At 37.2% G+C, this 14,517-nt stretch overlaps 1 protein-coding gene across 1 annotated transcript in view; it reads right to left on the bottom strand.

Annotated features, from left to right (window-relative positions):
- Positions 1–7,804: 7,804 nt before the first annotated feature.
- The window catches only part of LOC117591196, an 8,916-nt gene continuing 2,203 nt past the window's right edge, over positions 7,805–14,517 (bottom strand). Inside the window, exons 4-6 of the mRNA XM_034284337.1 lie at positions 13,329–13,332; positions 9,645–9,666; positions 7,805–8,044 (exon numbers count right to left, since the gene is read on the bottom strand). Coding sequence (XP_034140228.1) covers positions 7,805–8,044; positions 9,645–9,666; positions 13,329–13,332 — 266 coding nt within the window. The remainder of the gene's footprint in view (positions 8,045–9,644; positions 9,667–13,328; positions 13,333–14,517) is intronic.

Genomic DNA, 14,517 nt, shown 5'->3' with positions numbered 1-14,517 from the left:
ACATTTTCAGTCATCCAAATTAAGCAATTTATACCTTGTTGAATAGATTTGAACGTACACATTAAAACCAGAAGGAACGCTGGAACATTTGCACTCCATCTTTTTATTTTTTCTGATTTTCGACGCATAAGTACCCATGAAATCTGCTGTTCAATGAAATAGTAGTGATTATTTTAAAAATCTAAAAAAACCTGGAAACTGAAATTGATACCTATATTTCATGATATAAATGTTTGTTGAGGTTTATTTGTTAGTTTTTAATCAATTTTCTTTTCATTACGACCTTACTCCTGCCTGGAATGGGTGAATAAGGTCCTGGCCAAGCTTCAATAATTCTAGAACCACTTGCCCTCACTATGCTCTGGTAGTCGAAATTTCATTTATTATAATATATTTGACATTCCCCTAAAAGATTTTGATGACATTCAGATCCAGGGACTGATTTGAACAAGGAAAAACGCCGACCTTTACAGGTGAAACCCAATTTCTGGTGAGCTTTCTTGAGTATTTAGGATCATGTTGAAAGATCAATGTTAAAGGTGTTTTCAACTGGAATATGAATGTAATGTATGAAAAAGTATGCTGGCCCACAAAGTTTTGTGAAATGCTCCAACTCAATACGGTTTTTTTCAGTGTTTTGGGCACTAATCTGATGTCTGTGAATCTTTTTGGTATTTCTTACCTTATTATACAACTTTACATTTATGAGTCAAATGTATTTTTTTTCACTGTGACACAGCTCAAACATGCGTTCTTGCGAACTTTAGCTGTATACTCCTATACTCTCAGACCCAAACGCGTAGCTTTCTGTGACTTCATACAATTAAATAATGTCTAGTCAGTCGTATACGAGCGATATAAAATTGTTTTCATAACTTTTGAGGATATTGAAGACCAAGGTCTTCGACCATTTTCGAACCAACCTTTAAAAGATACGTTTTTCTCATAAAAGGTAAATTTCTAGGGTTCTTCTTCTAGTTAAAATAGTTAATTACAATTGTAAGAGCACATTAAACTTAATTTTCAATTCCTTTATACCTCCTGACTTCAGTTTTTAATCAAAATCTTAGGTTTCCTCCACTGGGCCGAGAAATTATTTCTTCTACGCTCCAAAAACAAAAAGAACAGCCATGTCCAAAAATTTCTTTCAACAAATTATTCACCATATAAATTAAGCCTACTGATGTCCTGGTGTCCTTTTTGAATTGATTTGATTTGTTTGTTAATTTTTTTTTAAATACTTGCACCCACCCCCACTATTTCGTTGAGCAGCAAAATAGTGAAAAACAAGAATATGGAATGCAAATGTAATAAGATTTTATCGGGTTCATAATGCTTATGTTCCAATCTATTCAAAAAGGTATCAATTGCTTAATTCGAAAGACTGGAAGGGTCTCAAAATTAGTTGTGAAAGTGATGCGCACCCCCATCACTACTATTTCATTGAACACAACTGTACATATGTATGTAGTGTGGATGTACATATGTATGTGTGAACGTGGGTATGCCTTCCCTTTACATCTGTGCGTGGAGTCATTAATTGATAAGAAGGCAACAAAAAAAAAACAATTGCCTGAAATTTTATCAATCTATTGGCAGTAGTCACTAACCGAGCTACGCAAGTACGCATGCGAGATGTAAATACAAAGAGATAAAGCATGCAACCATGGAACCACAACAGCGAGTTACATAGTATATACATATGTATATTATAATGTTAATTTTTGCACTTTGTTTAACTATTTTAATCACAATTTTAATAGAAGTTATCTATCAGAATAATATCCATCAGTATACAAGACTATCTAAACTATTATGACTATCTAACTTATGTATGTACCTATATACTTATGTATGTTATATACTCGTATAAGGTACATGTACATACAATATGTATATGTCTTACATCTTAGGAAATTCATGTACATACATATGTTAAAACTATTTTTACTGTATCCAGAAAAGGCCAACAACATTAACAAGACATTAAGACAGCCAGTTGCAGAACCAACAACCAATTCTATAGGGTTATTGAAAGAAGTGATTGAAAATGTTTTTTTTTTTTTTTCTCTCTCTTTATATTTACAATCTGTTTTTAAACAATAAGTAAATTGTATAATTAATATTCAATTAACAGAAATAGCAGTTTTCCAATGAGCCCTGCTATTATATATAACATCTTTTTAGTTTGTTGGATTTATCTATCAGGGATATCGAGAATGTGGTATCTTTTCAGTCTTCTTACTGTTAGGCTATTGTCTAATAGACTTAAGGCTAAATTATTTTCGTGGTTGTGGAGTCTGTCGATGTATTTCTTACTAGTTTTCTTTATTTCTTCTTTAATGGTTGGAATATTCAGATCTTTGTGGAAAATGTTTTTGATCTTATATATTTCAAATTATTGCAAAGGCGGGACAGATTTATGTATGTAGGTACATATGTATTTTCATGCATACTTGAATGTTTAACATTGTCAATTCCATTTCCATTCCAATATCTGATTGAACACATTCTGAGAAAGAAATGCGGAGGGACGTGTGAGACGCTTAGTGTGACATATGAATATATTACCATATATTACTATATTTATAGTATATACATATGCATGTAAATATATAACTATATACAAACATATATACACACACATATACACATACTTCATATGTTCATACATATGTACATACACACATATGAGGTAACCTTATGTTATTTTTGGCTTTAAAATTTTACTTCATTCTGTCATTTGTATGTACATACACACATATGAGGTAACCTTATGTTATTTTAGGCTTTAAAATTTTACTTCATTCTGTCATTTGTCATCTGTCATTTACATCTACTTACTTCATTTCTGCCGCTAACACGCTCTTTTAGCTCGCCCAGTCCACTATGTGTAAAAAGACCGTTTTTTTGGCATTAACCAAAACCAAAAGAGCTAGAGCTTTACTAATTGTCATGAATGTTCGTTAGACGAAAGTAGAATTTCGGAAAATGTAGTCATTTGGACCCCACCTACCTCCGGCCTCCATACAAACAGGAACCCATTTACGTCGTATTTATTATAAAGAAAGGTATTCAAAAAATTAATTATGATAAAAGATCATTTAAAATATTTCAGAACTTTTCAAAAATATATTTGATTGACTGATTTAATGATTGATTGGTTAAAAGTAATATGATTGGAATCGCTCCAACGTACAATTGAATTTCGCTTAGTACTTGTTTAACTAAGCAATAGATTGGATAATTTTCATTTGAATTGTAATAGTTTCATCTTTACTACTCAGTAACTACTACTCAGTACTACTACTCAGTACTACTACTTTGCTACTCAGTTTTTATACCCGGTACTCGAAGAGTAAATAGGGGATATTGTATTTTTGCACAAAGTGAATGTATGTAACACACAGAAGAAACGTTTCCAACCACATAAAGTATATATATTCTTGATCAGCATCAATAATCGAGTCGATTTAGCCATGTCTGTCTGTCCGTCTTGTTTGTAGGCTAGTACCCAGAGACTATAAGAGACTATAAGAGCTAGAGCCCCAAAATTTTGCATCCAGACTTCTGTATGCTCACACATACAGCCCCGCCCCCTCCGCCCCTGCAAAAGGGTAGAAACCTCCCAAATCAATTTTGAAGATAAAAGAAAACTAAAAACGCCATTCCGTAGGGAATGACCATATCTATCAGATCACCAAATTGGGTAATGATCCGATTGGATCATTATTATAGCCAAAATGAATAAATTAATTTGGAGTGGCTAAACCCACCCTGTCCCGCAGATTTTTTTGTTTTTTTCACATTCTCTCATTCACACTCTGCTTCTGCTTCACTCAGCCCCTGCCTCTGCCGTCCCTCTGCCACTGTCCCTCTATAAGCTGTCCCGCAGCTTATATATGTTTTTTTTGTGTGCGGGTGCTGCCTCTGCCTCTACCGCGAGTCTGCAGTGTGTTTGTCTAGGAAAGGGCGGCGAGCTAAAGGAGCGTGTTGGTGTGAGAAGTGTAGTAGATGTAGATGACAGATGAAGAAAATATTTAAAATTTGACAAAAGACCGCTAAGGTGCAGATGTAGTACTGAGTGCCGGGTATAAAAGTTGTGACGCCTAAGAAGCGTCTCACACGTCCCTTCTCGTTGTCAATACTCTTTAAACTATAACATTTTATTGCGTCTGCTTCACGATTCTTGTTGGTCCAGACCTCCAGCAGCGCTGCATGAGTAAACTCATAAGCATCTGCAAAACATAAAATTGTTCGAAAAGGGGCAAAAACGGGCAAAAAGCATTAACACCACTTGATTCTATAATATTTGGTTAATAACATGTAACTTGAACCTCTGTGCAGTGGTGTGCTGTGCAAAAGTAATGTTCCACAGAAAACATGTATTAAAAATTAATTTAAATAATTTTATTTCCTACATCGAGCTACAATTACAGCTGCAAGTTGCTCAAATTTTCCCGCACTTTTTCACAAGTCTAAGCATCTTAAAATCAGCCGACTTTGGTAAAAGGTAAAAATCTTCTAAAACAGTTTTGTTCTATCTGGATATTTAGGAATCAGAAAAGTTAAGTCGCATTCATATATTTTACCCAAAAAAAATTACATAGATGCCAAAAATTCGGGCTTTTTACCCATAGTGCAGTCCACAAAATCCGCACACCACACTATGCAGAGTGTTCCAGCGAGATATTATGAGCAACAAATATACGCAATTTCTTCATTCTGGCTCTAATAATGATCCACTCTGAAATTGTGAATACAGCAGATTTTAGCCCTTTGTAGGGGTTGAAGGAGAAATTTCAAAATACACTTGTATTAGTGAAGGGCTCGGCACGGCACTATCTAAAGGGTATAGGACTAGGCGCTGCAGCTGCGGATGCGCTTCCGCTCACGTACACGCGTATTACAGTGATTCGTACCAATACCAATATAGTGAAATGTTCTGTTTTGCGTGCGACTTCAGACCCAAACGCAAAATCGGCTCGTTTATTGTATGGGCGCCGAGCCCTGTATTAGTGTTATTTCACAGCAGTCTGAAGGCAAAATTCTGTGGCTCTAACTCTTATAGTCTCTGAGAACTAGCCGACAAACAAGACGAACAGACGGACAGACATACTCGGCTATTGATGCTGATCAAGAATATATGTACATATATACTTTGTGGGATCGAAATCGCTTCCTTCTGTGCGTTACATTTTTTCCCCACAAATACTTGCTCTTCGAGTACCGGCTATAAAAGAATTGTACGCACAAGATATCCGGTACTTTCCAAGCTCAGAAAATAGAGAACGACCAGACTCGCAATAATCTCCCTTTCTGCATATGCTTGGGTGGTGGCTTCGATCGCAAAATTTATGGAATTCTATGTATATGTACATACATACAGCTGTGTTCAATTAAATAGTAGTGCCGCACCTGACCACTTTCAAAGCTATTTTTAAGACATTTTCAATCATCCAAATTAAACAAGTGATACCTTTTTAGAAAGCCTGAAATGTACACATTAGAAACCAGAAGGAGTCCTGGAACGTTTGCGTTCAGTCTTCTTGTTTTACATGACTTGGCAAAAATACCCATGAAAAGTGCTGTTCAATGAAATAGTAGTGCATTTTTTCAAAATTAAAAAAAAAAATCCGAAACTCAAGTTAATACCCATCTTTCATGCTCTACATGTTTCTTGGATTTAATATGAAGCTTCTTTTCAATTTTGATTTAATTACTTCCTTACTCCCGCCTGGAATAAATAAATAAGGTTATGCCCAAGCTTCAATAGGACTTTAGCCAGTAATCTTTTAAACACTGGCTTTCACTCTGGTTGCCGGAATTTAATTTATTATAATGATTTTGGCATTCCCCCATAAGATTTTGATGACATTCCCATCCAGGGACTGATTTGAACAAGGAAAAACGCCGACATTTACAGGTGAAACCCAATTTCTGGCGAGCTTTCTTAAGTATTTCGGATCATTATCTTGTTGAAAGATCAATTTTAAAGTCGTTTTTCAACTGGAATATAAATGTAATGTATGAAAAAGTATGCTGGCCCACACAGTTTTGTGCAATGCTCCAACTCAATACTGTTTTTTTTCAGCGTTTTGGGCACTAATCTGATATCTGTGAACGCCACACGCATTATTTTTGGTATTTCTTACCTTATTATACAACTTTACATTCACCAGTAAGGATATTGAAGACTTTGACCTTGCCTTCCACCATCTTCGAACCAACCTCTAAAAGATACGTTTTTCGCATAAAAGATCAGTTTTCAGGGATCTTCTTCTAGTTAAAATGTTTAATTAGTTTTCAATTCCATTATACCTCTTCGCTTTAGTTCTTAATCAAAATCTTAGGTATCCTCTACTGGAGCAAACAACGATTTTTTAAAGCTTCAAAAACAAAAATACAGCCATGTCCAAACATTTCTTTCATCAAAATATTTAATGTAATACATTAAGTTTATTGATGGTGACTAAATTTCAGGGGTATTCGTCGAAAGTTATGAACAAAATGAAGATGGAATGCAAATATGTATGGATTTCTTTTTTAAAGCCTACATTCCACTCTATTCAAAAAGGTGTCACTTATTTAATTTGAAAGTCTGGAAGTGTCTCAAAAAATTTTTTGAATGAAGACTCCAATCGGTGGCATACTCGTACTTTATTGATGATGGTTTGCTGGTAAGCAGCTGGGCTACAGTTGTCAGTTGTCGTGTTGTTTATAATTTACTACAACTTTTGAACAAAAACGTCAAAGCAATCCCTCATAAATAAATCGTTGATGGTATTAAGCTGTTGCTCGCAAATAATGACAGGGCGAAGCAAGACTGTTTAGTTTGGCCCTATCTATTGGGTATAGGACAAGGGGCTCCTAATGCGCTGCAGCTCACGTACACGCATATTACAGTGATTCGTACCAAGGCCAATGTATTTCAATGTTTCGTTTTCGTTCTGTCTTTGCGCACAAACGCAACAATTCAGCGCGATGTTGTACGTATGTACATATGTATGTGTGTTCATATGCGTGCCGAGCCCTGCTTTATATGCACCTGCAATGGGTGTTTTATTTAATACAATGTATGTCATATGATATGCCGCGACATGCCTTTCTAATGGCTATAATCCCACGGCTTATAGAGTTCGCTTGCCACAAAGGATTGTAAATAATAACTTTTAAATTATATTTATAATAACTTGTAAAAATGATAGTGTATCTCGCCCCTGAATTTGATTTTTATTCTGATTCCTGTGCTTTTTCTCTGTGGTCATGACGCAGTCTGGGGGCCATTCATACATACGTCATGGGTGGAACAATGGCGTAGCACTGGCATTACTTATAAGATTCTATACTGATATAAGTATGCATATGTAAGTATATATGAATGTACATATATGGATATACGCATGTACGCATGAAAGTGGAGTGTCAATTACTTTGAGATAATTATCCATGTGGCACCCGGACTGCTCCTGACAACTGACACATGTGCTTTTGCATGGTGGTGCTAAAATTTGACTAATTAATGCTAAAAATGTTTAGCACAATGTTGGACCAATGGCAAGTACTACTTATAAGTCACGGTACTTATGAACGGTAATCTTTATGATTGTAATTAATTTGGTATAGCGGTAGTCTAGTCCAGGTGGTAGACTTTCCAAGTAGCCCCTATCGATTTTCTCAACTTATTATGCAACTCCGAGTGTGAGTGCCTTGCCTTCCACTATGGGTCGTCTCTTTTACCCTTGCAGGATGATTCTTTTTTAGAGTGGAGGGGATTGGTAGAGATTGGAGATTTGAGTTTGGTTCAGAATGGGACAATTTGGGTCACCAGTTTGAAGCACTGTATTGCATCCGATGTAGAATCTAATGTATTGGTTCTGACTGCCATCATTTCCCATAGTTCTGGGATGAAGGCTATGCCAGTGGAAGTTGAGCACTTTTCGAGGCTCCTTGTCATAAGAGCTACTGGTGCCTTCTTCACTGTCGTCGTTCCCTCAGAGCGTCCCTCTTTATCATAGTGCTTTCCAGAGTCGATTGCATTTACCTTTGAAATGAAAGAATTTTGATTCTTGTTCACTATTTTTTTATGAACAGGTGCAATAATTGCGCGTTGTTCAAGGTATTGAGAGATGGATGACCTGTTCATAAAAAAATAGGCGACACATGATATATTTTTTTCGACTTTTCCCGAGTTTTTAAAGTCGACCCTTCGTTAAAAATTCCTCATAAAAATGAAAATTGTTTCTTTTCAAAGATTAATATTTCGCACACAGTAAGCTAAAACCAAGTATTTGGGTACACGTTATAGATGAATTCATTAGCTTACTTGAGTTTTGTGAAAACTTGTGAATTTTTTTGTAACCTGTTTTTATAGGTAGTGCTCATTCTACCTTTAAAAATAGGCTAAAACAAAATTACCAACTTTTAAAAATGCATTAAAAACGAGAAGGGACGTATGAGACGCTTCTTAGGCGTCACAACTTTTATACCCGGCACTCAGTACTACATCTGCACCTTAGCGGTGTTTTGTCAAATTTTAAATATTTTCTTCATCTGTCATCTACATCTACAACACTTCTCACACCAACACGCTCCGTAAGCTCGCCGCCTTTTCCTAAACCCACACACTGCAGACTCGCGGCTGAGGCAGAGGCAGCGCCCGCACACAAAAAAACAAATGTAAGCTGCGTGACGGGGTGTGTTAAAAGTTGTCATAGGCAGAGGGACGGCAGAGGCAGGGGCAGAGTGAAGCAGAAGCAGAGTGTGAATGAGAGAATGTGAAAAGAACAACAAAAGCTGCGGGACAGGGTGGGTTTAGCAACTACAAATTAATTTCTTCATTCTGGCTATAATAATGATCCAATCGGATCCAAATTTGGTGATATAGATTGATAGATATGGCCATTTCCTACGGAATGGCGTTTTTAGTTTTCTTTTATCTTCAAAATTTGTAGATTTGGGAGGTTTTCGCCCTTTTGCGGGGCCGGAAGGGGGCGTGGCTCATTTTTGAAATACACTGGTTTCAGTGTGAGCATACAGAAGTCTGGATGCAAAATTTAGTGGCTCTAGCTTTTATGGTCTCTGAGATCCAGGCGCTCAACAAGACGGACGGACAGACGGACGAACAGACAGACATGGCTCAATCGACTCGGCTATTGATGCTGATCAAGAATATATATACTTTATGGTGTCGGGGACGTTTCCTTCTCTGTGTTACATACATTCACTTTGTGCACAAATACAATAAACTCTATTTACTCTTCGAGTACCGGGTATAAAAAAGTCTGCCATAGACAAAAAAATGTATCATTAAACTATTTTAAGCCCCACATCTCTCATACAAAATTTGGATCGAAACGCAAAATCGTTTCGAGTAGTGTTATCAGAAGCTTCTTCGTCAAGTACAAATAATTAAGCTGTCAGGGCTTTCGACATTTTCAAAAATTTGCATAAAAAAGTGTATTTTATTGTACTAAAGTTATCGAGGAATGAAGTTACGAAATTATGAAAGGCGGATTTCTGTTGAAGGGAGGCTCTCAGAGGCCTCTTTTAGGCAAATAAATACATATATATCATTACATACAAGTACATATGTGCGAGTAAATGTATAATATCCATATAAAGGATCTCCTGAACGCACCAACAAATTCGAAATTTGGGATAAAACTAGCGACGCAGCGTCGCACATAAATCCTCCTCGTTTTTATTCGTTTAACAACACGGACGATGGGAAAGGTTTCAAAAAGCGCAAAACGCAGATGATTGATTTGTCATTGCATTAAAATACGAAATAACTCGAAAACTAAAAACGTAAATATGAGTTCAAAACATAATAAATAACCATTTGGGGTAGCCGTAATTGTTCCTTTGCGGAAATATGCATAAGCAAAATTACAAAATGCCAGATTAACTTTGCGGAATCGTTTCTGTATCAGAAGCAGTACCATCAACTGCCTGTCACTCATTTACCATCGCCATCCTCAGAAGCTGTCGTTGTGTCTTCAGAGGCTGAATTGAGCACCACACCGTTGGAAACACTTTCCGCAGTCCAACTGGTTAAAGTTATAGATATGGGGACCAATCTGTGGACGGCTTCTGTACCGTATGCAGCTTAGCTTCCTGCAAATATTAACAGGACTGTCAACAGAGAAGGATCAAGAAAATTACGGAGAAGAAAGGCAATTCGTAACGTCAAAAGCATCCATCCCAAGAGAAAGGGAGACGATCCGGCGGAGTAGTGTGATGCTTATTTTAATTATACCCTGTACTCAAAGAGTAAATAGGGTATATTGTATTTGTGCGAATAACGGTTGTATGTAACGCACAGAAGGAAGCGTTTCCGACCCCATAAAGTATATATATTCTTGATCAGCATCAATAGCCGAGTCGATAGAGCCATGTCCGAGACTATAAAAGCTAGAGCCACCTACTTTTGCATCCAGACTTTTGTATGCTCACACTGTTTCAAGTGAATTTCAATAATGAGCTCCGCCCCCTTCCGACCCCGCAAACCTCCCAAAACTACAATTTTGAAGATAAAAGTAATCTAAAACGCCTTTCAGTAGGGAATGACTATATCTATCAGAACACCGTATTGGAATCAGATAGGATCATTATTATTGCCGTAATGAAGAAATTAATTTATTTTATTTTAATTAATTAATTAATTAAAAATAAATTTAACAAAAAACCGCTAAGGTACAGCTGTAGTACTGAGTACCGGGTATAATATTTGTGACGCGTAAAAAGCGTCTCACACGTCCCTTCTAGTTTATAATAAATACGACGTAAATGGGTTCCAGTTCGTATGAGGGAGGGAGGTAGGCTGGGTCCAAAGGATTTTTTTTCCGAAATTCTACTTTACTCTAACGAACACTCATGCCAATTTGTAGAGCTCTAACTTTTTGTTTTTGAATTAATGAAAACAAAACGGGCTTTTTACCCATAGTTCAACGAGCGGTTTCATTTCGCTTGGAACTTGTTTACCCAAGCAATAAATTCGATAATTTTCGTTTAAATTGCAATAGTCTAATCTTTATTTAGGCAGCTTTCGCCAATACAGACCTCCAGCAGCGCTGCATGTGTAAACTCATAAGCATCCGCATTATTTAAAATTGTCCGAAAAGGGGAAAAAACGGGCAAAAAGCAGTAACACCACATGATCCTATAATAACACTACTTAACAAAATCGAACTTTTTTTTTCGTCAAGGAACTAAACCGATAGATATGGCATTTAAACTTTTAAATGAATTATGAAATACATTTTTCTATGGAAGAACATTTTAGTATTTTGGTCTGGTATTTTTTTGTAACGGGTTTTTTCAGAGGTAGCGGTTTGTTTTTTCACATTACTTAAGTATCTCACATCTGGTTGTACATACTCTTTGTTTATCTGAAAAGCTGATTGTTGCATCTAAAAAGTTAACCTAAACACTTGGTGGTTTTAGCTTATCGTCTGGGAAATATTAAGCTTTAAAATGCAAAAAATGTGGATTTTAGTGCGGTATTTTTTTTTTTTTTTTTGAGGTTTTAAGTTACCGCTCTACCCTTAGGTAGAGGGGAATTATTTGGCCACCCGCCTTTCAAGGGGGAAATCGCCACGTCGTAATATGTAACTTGTTACAGGTTTGCTCCAATACTTACCTGGCGTAGAGGTTATGTTCCCCACGTGCTTTTCCTTTATTTAGGTATTTTTATTTATTTTAACTTTAAAAACTCGGAAAAAGTCGAAAAAAAATTATATATTGTGTTCTCTATTTATGTAGCTTAGCTATTTAGCTTAAAAAATAACATATTTGTAAATTCTTAAAAAAAGGTTCTGCCGTAGGAAAAACGAGAAGGGACGTGTGAGATGCTTCTTACGCTTCACAACTTGTATACCCGGTACGCAGTACTACATCTGTACCTTAGCGGATTTTTTTAAAATTTAACATTTTTTCGTTATCTGTCATCTAAATCTACATCACTTCTCACGCCAGCACGCTCTTTCAGCTCGCCCCCTCCCCTAGAGCCGCACACTACACGAACCAGAGTGTGGAATGAGAGAATGTGCTAAAAATAAAAAAAGCTGGTGGACGGTGTGGGTTTATCCATTAAAAATTAAGTTATTTATTCTGGCTATAATATTGATCCAATCGGATCCCAATTTGATGATTTGATAAATATGGTCATTCCCTACGGAATGGCGTTAGTTTTCTTTTATCTTAAAAATTGTGGATACCGCAGATTTTCGCTTATACTTGTAACAGTGTGAGCATACAGCCATCTTGTTGCAAAATTTGGTGGCTCTAGCTTTTATAGTCTCTGAGATCCAGGCGCTCCAGACGGAGAGACTGACATGGCTAAATCGACTCGACTATTGATGCTGATCAAGAATATATCTACTTTGTGGGGTCGGAAACGCTTCTTTGTGTGTGTTACATGTTTTCCCCTGAAATATAATATACCCTATTTACTCTTCGAGTACCGGGTATAATAACTGATGTGATATCAGGAAAGATTGTTGTCGACTACCAACAAAGGGGCACACCACGTTAAGAAAAAGTCAGCCTTTAACTTTACCTCTATGGTGGTGTGGAAAAGAGCTACAAAGATACAATATACTTTTACACATATCCTTTCATTAGCGAGCGATGCCGAGGGGGCTTGCTAGTTGTAAATAAATAAATTTTATCTGTACATACATAGGTACATATGTATGTATGTATGTACACATGTACATATGTACACACGAGTTTATTGATTGCTCCTTTTTAGGAAATACATTAGTATATAGTCTTTATGTACATACTGATTGATAAATATTAGTAAGTAATGAAGAAAGTCAAGTGGTCGTGGCTATCACGCAAACCGAAAAACCAACTCAATTCAATTCTGGACAGCGTTAAAGAGAGTTTGATCAGGATGAACGCACACTTAAGCTCCAGTGATGTTTTAGACTTGGGCCGTATCCGCACCCCCACCTGCTCCCGCACCCGCATCCGCTTCCGATAATTGTGTGTTGCACGCTCCGATAAAGAAAGCGCCTTTGTCGCCATGCAGGGGATATGCTGGAGCCAAGGGCTCCAAGAGAAAACCAAAGAACACCACTTGGTGTTTATTCCTACAATTAGATGGAATCTAATCTGTGCGCTCGTAAACTCTTGTTTGCCTTTAAGTCAAAAGCTCACATCTCGAGTGGATTCACACATACTCGTACATATGAAAATACTCGTGTCACAATTACATACATCTGTATGTAGCTCTTTGATTGGTGTCCATATATACTACGCACATTTGCGTATAAATAACTATATACGTATGTACATACATACATATGTGCACCCACGTGCATATACGAGGAAATATTCGTGAGCCAGCAGCAAATGGGAACCCTTCAGTCTGATGTTCAATAGGGATCGGCAGGGATAGGCAGCTCTGGCGCGCATTAAGTATGTCTACTCCACAAGTAGAGTATCTCATGGGCAATACCAACAGCCAATCCATAAATGTTTGCTTTTGGTCGCATTTTCCTGCTGTCTACAGGCAAAAGAAAGTGCAAAACCCAAATCGTATCAACAATATGTGAACTATAAATTACACGCGGTATACACTCATATGTACATATGTACATATAGGAGCATAGGAAGGTAGGTGTGTATTATCTAGAGATGTGAATTATCAATCACAAAGCGAAATTCAAGTATCTTCAGTCGATGGTTCCTTGATGTCATAGCCCCGTTGATTGACGTCATCATTGGAGAGATTGGAAATTGGTTATTAAAGATTGGTGTACACACACGATCAACACAATACTCGCACCGATTAATTCTTGTCTATCGTTACCGCCAAAATTCGCCCACAGCCAGCAAAACAATTAGTTTGAGGCACTTGAGGGGACAAAAGATGGACGAAAATGGACCCAGCCGCGACCAATCATCAAGATCATCTTCCACCAATACTCAGGCAGGGAGCGCAGCTGGCCAGATTATACATACATACACACTTACTGTTATGTATGCACATATGTTTGTAGTTCCGATGGCTATCTGCTGAATGTTTTGTACTTGCGACCGAAGTAGGAGAAGCGAACCGAACGGCAAGCCGTGCTGATAAGCCTTTGGTGTTAGTTAGTGGAGTGGTGGTTATCGATGATGGACAAAGCATAATAAATAAAACATAAAACGCCCTAATAAAACACACTCCGGCCGCTTTGTTACTTTACTCTGGAATACGGATGAATTTTGATTGGAAATACATAGAAGATACATAGAGATCAAATATTCTTGTGCAGAAGATGTGTGTAGGCATCATCTTCGATGTCGCAGTGGTTCAAATTGTCGTTGATTATTTCGATGGCGATGGCACAGGTTAGAAACAGGACATATGTGATGAGGCTCATCCAGCCCACGGGCCTGCCCAGTGTGAACTTGGTCAGCAGGAAACACGCGTACAGGAGGACAATCGTGGCGACCAGCATGGCTGTTGTGATCGTCAGGCCCTCGGAGTGGATCTTGACTGTGTTTTTCTGTATAATA

This window comes from Drosophila guanche, unplaced genomic scaffold (genome assembly GCF_900245975.1).
Source record: "Drosophila guanche unplaced genomic scaffold, DGUA_6, whole genome shotgun sequence".
Taxonomy (NCBI): Eukaryota; Metazoa; Arthropoda; class Insecta; order Diptera; family Drosophilidae; genus Drosophila; species Drosophila guanche.
The sequence above is the reverse complement of the archived record's forward strand: the minus strand, read 5'-3'. Positions and strand labels throughout refer to the sequence as shown.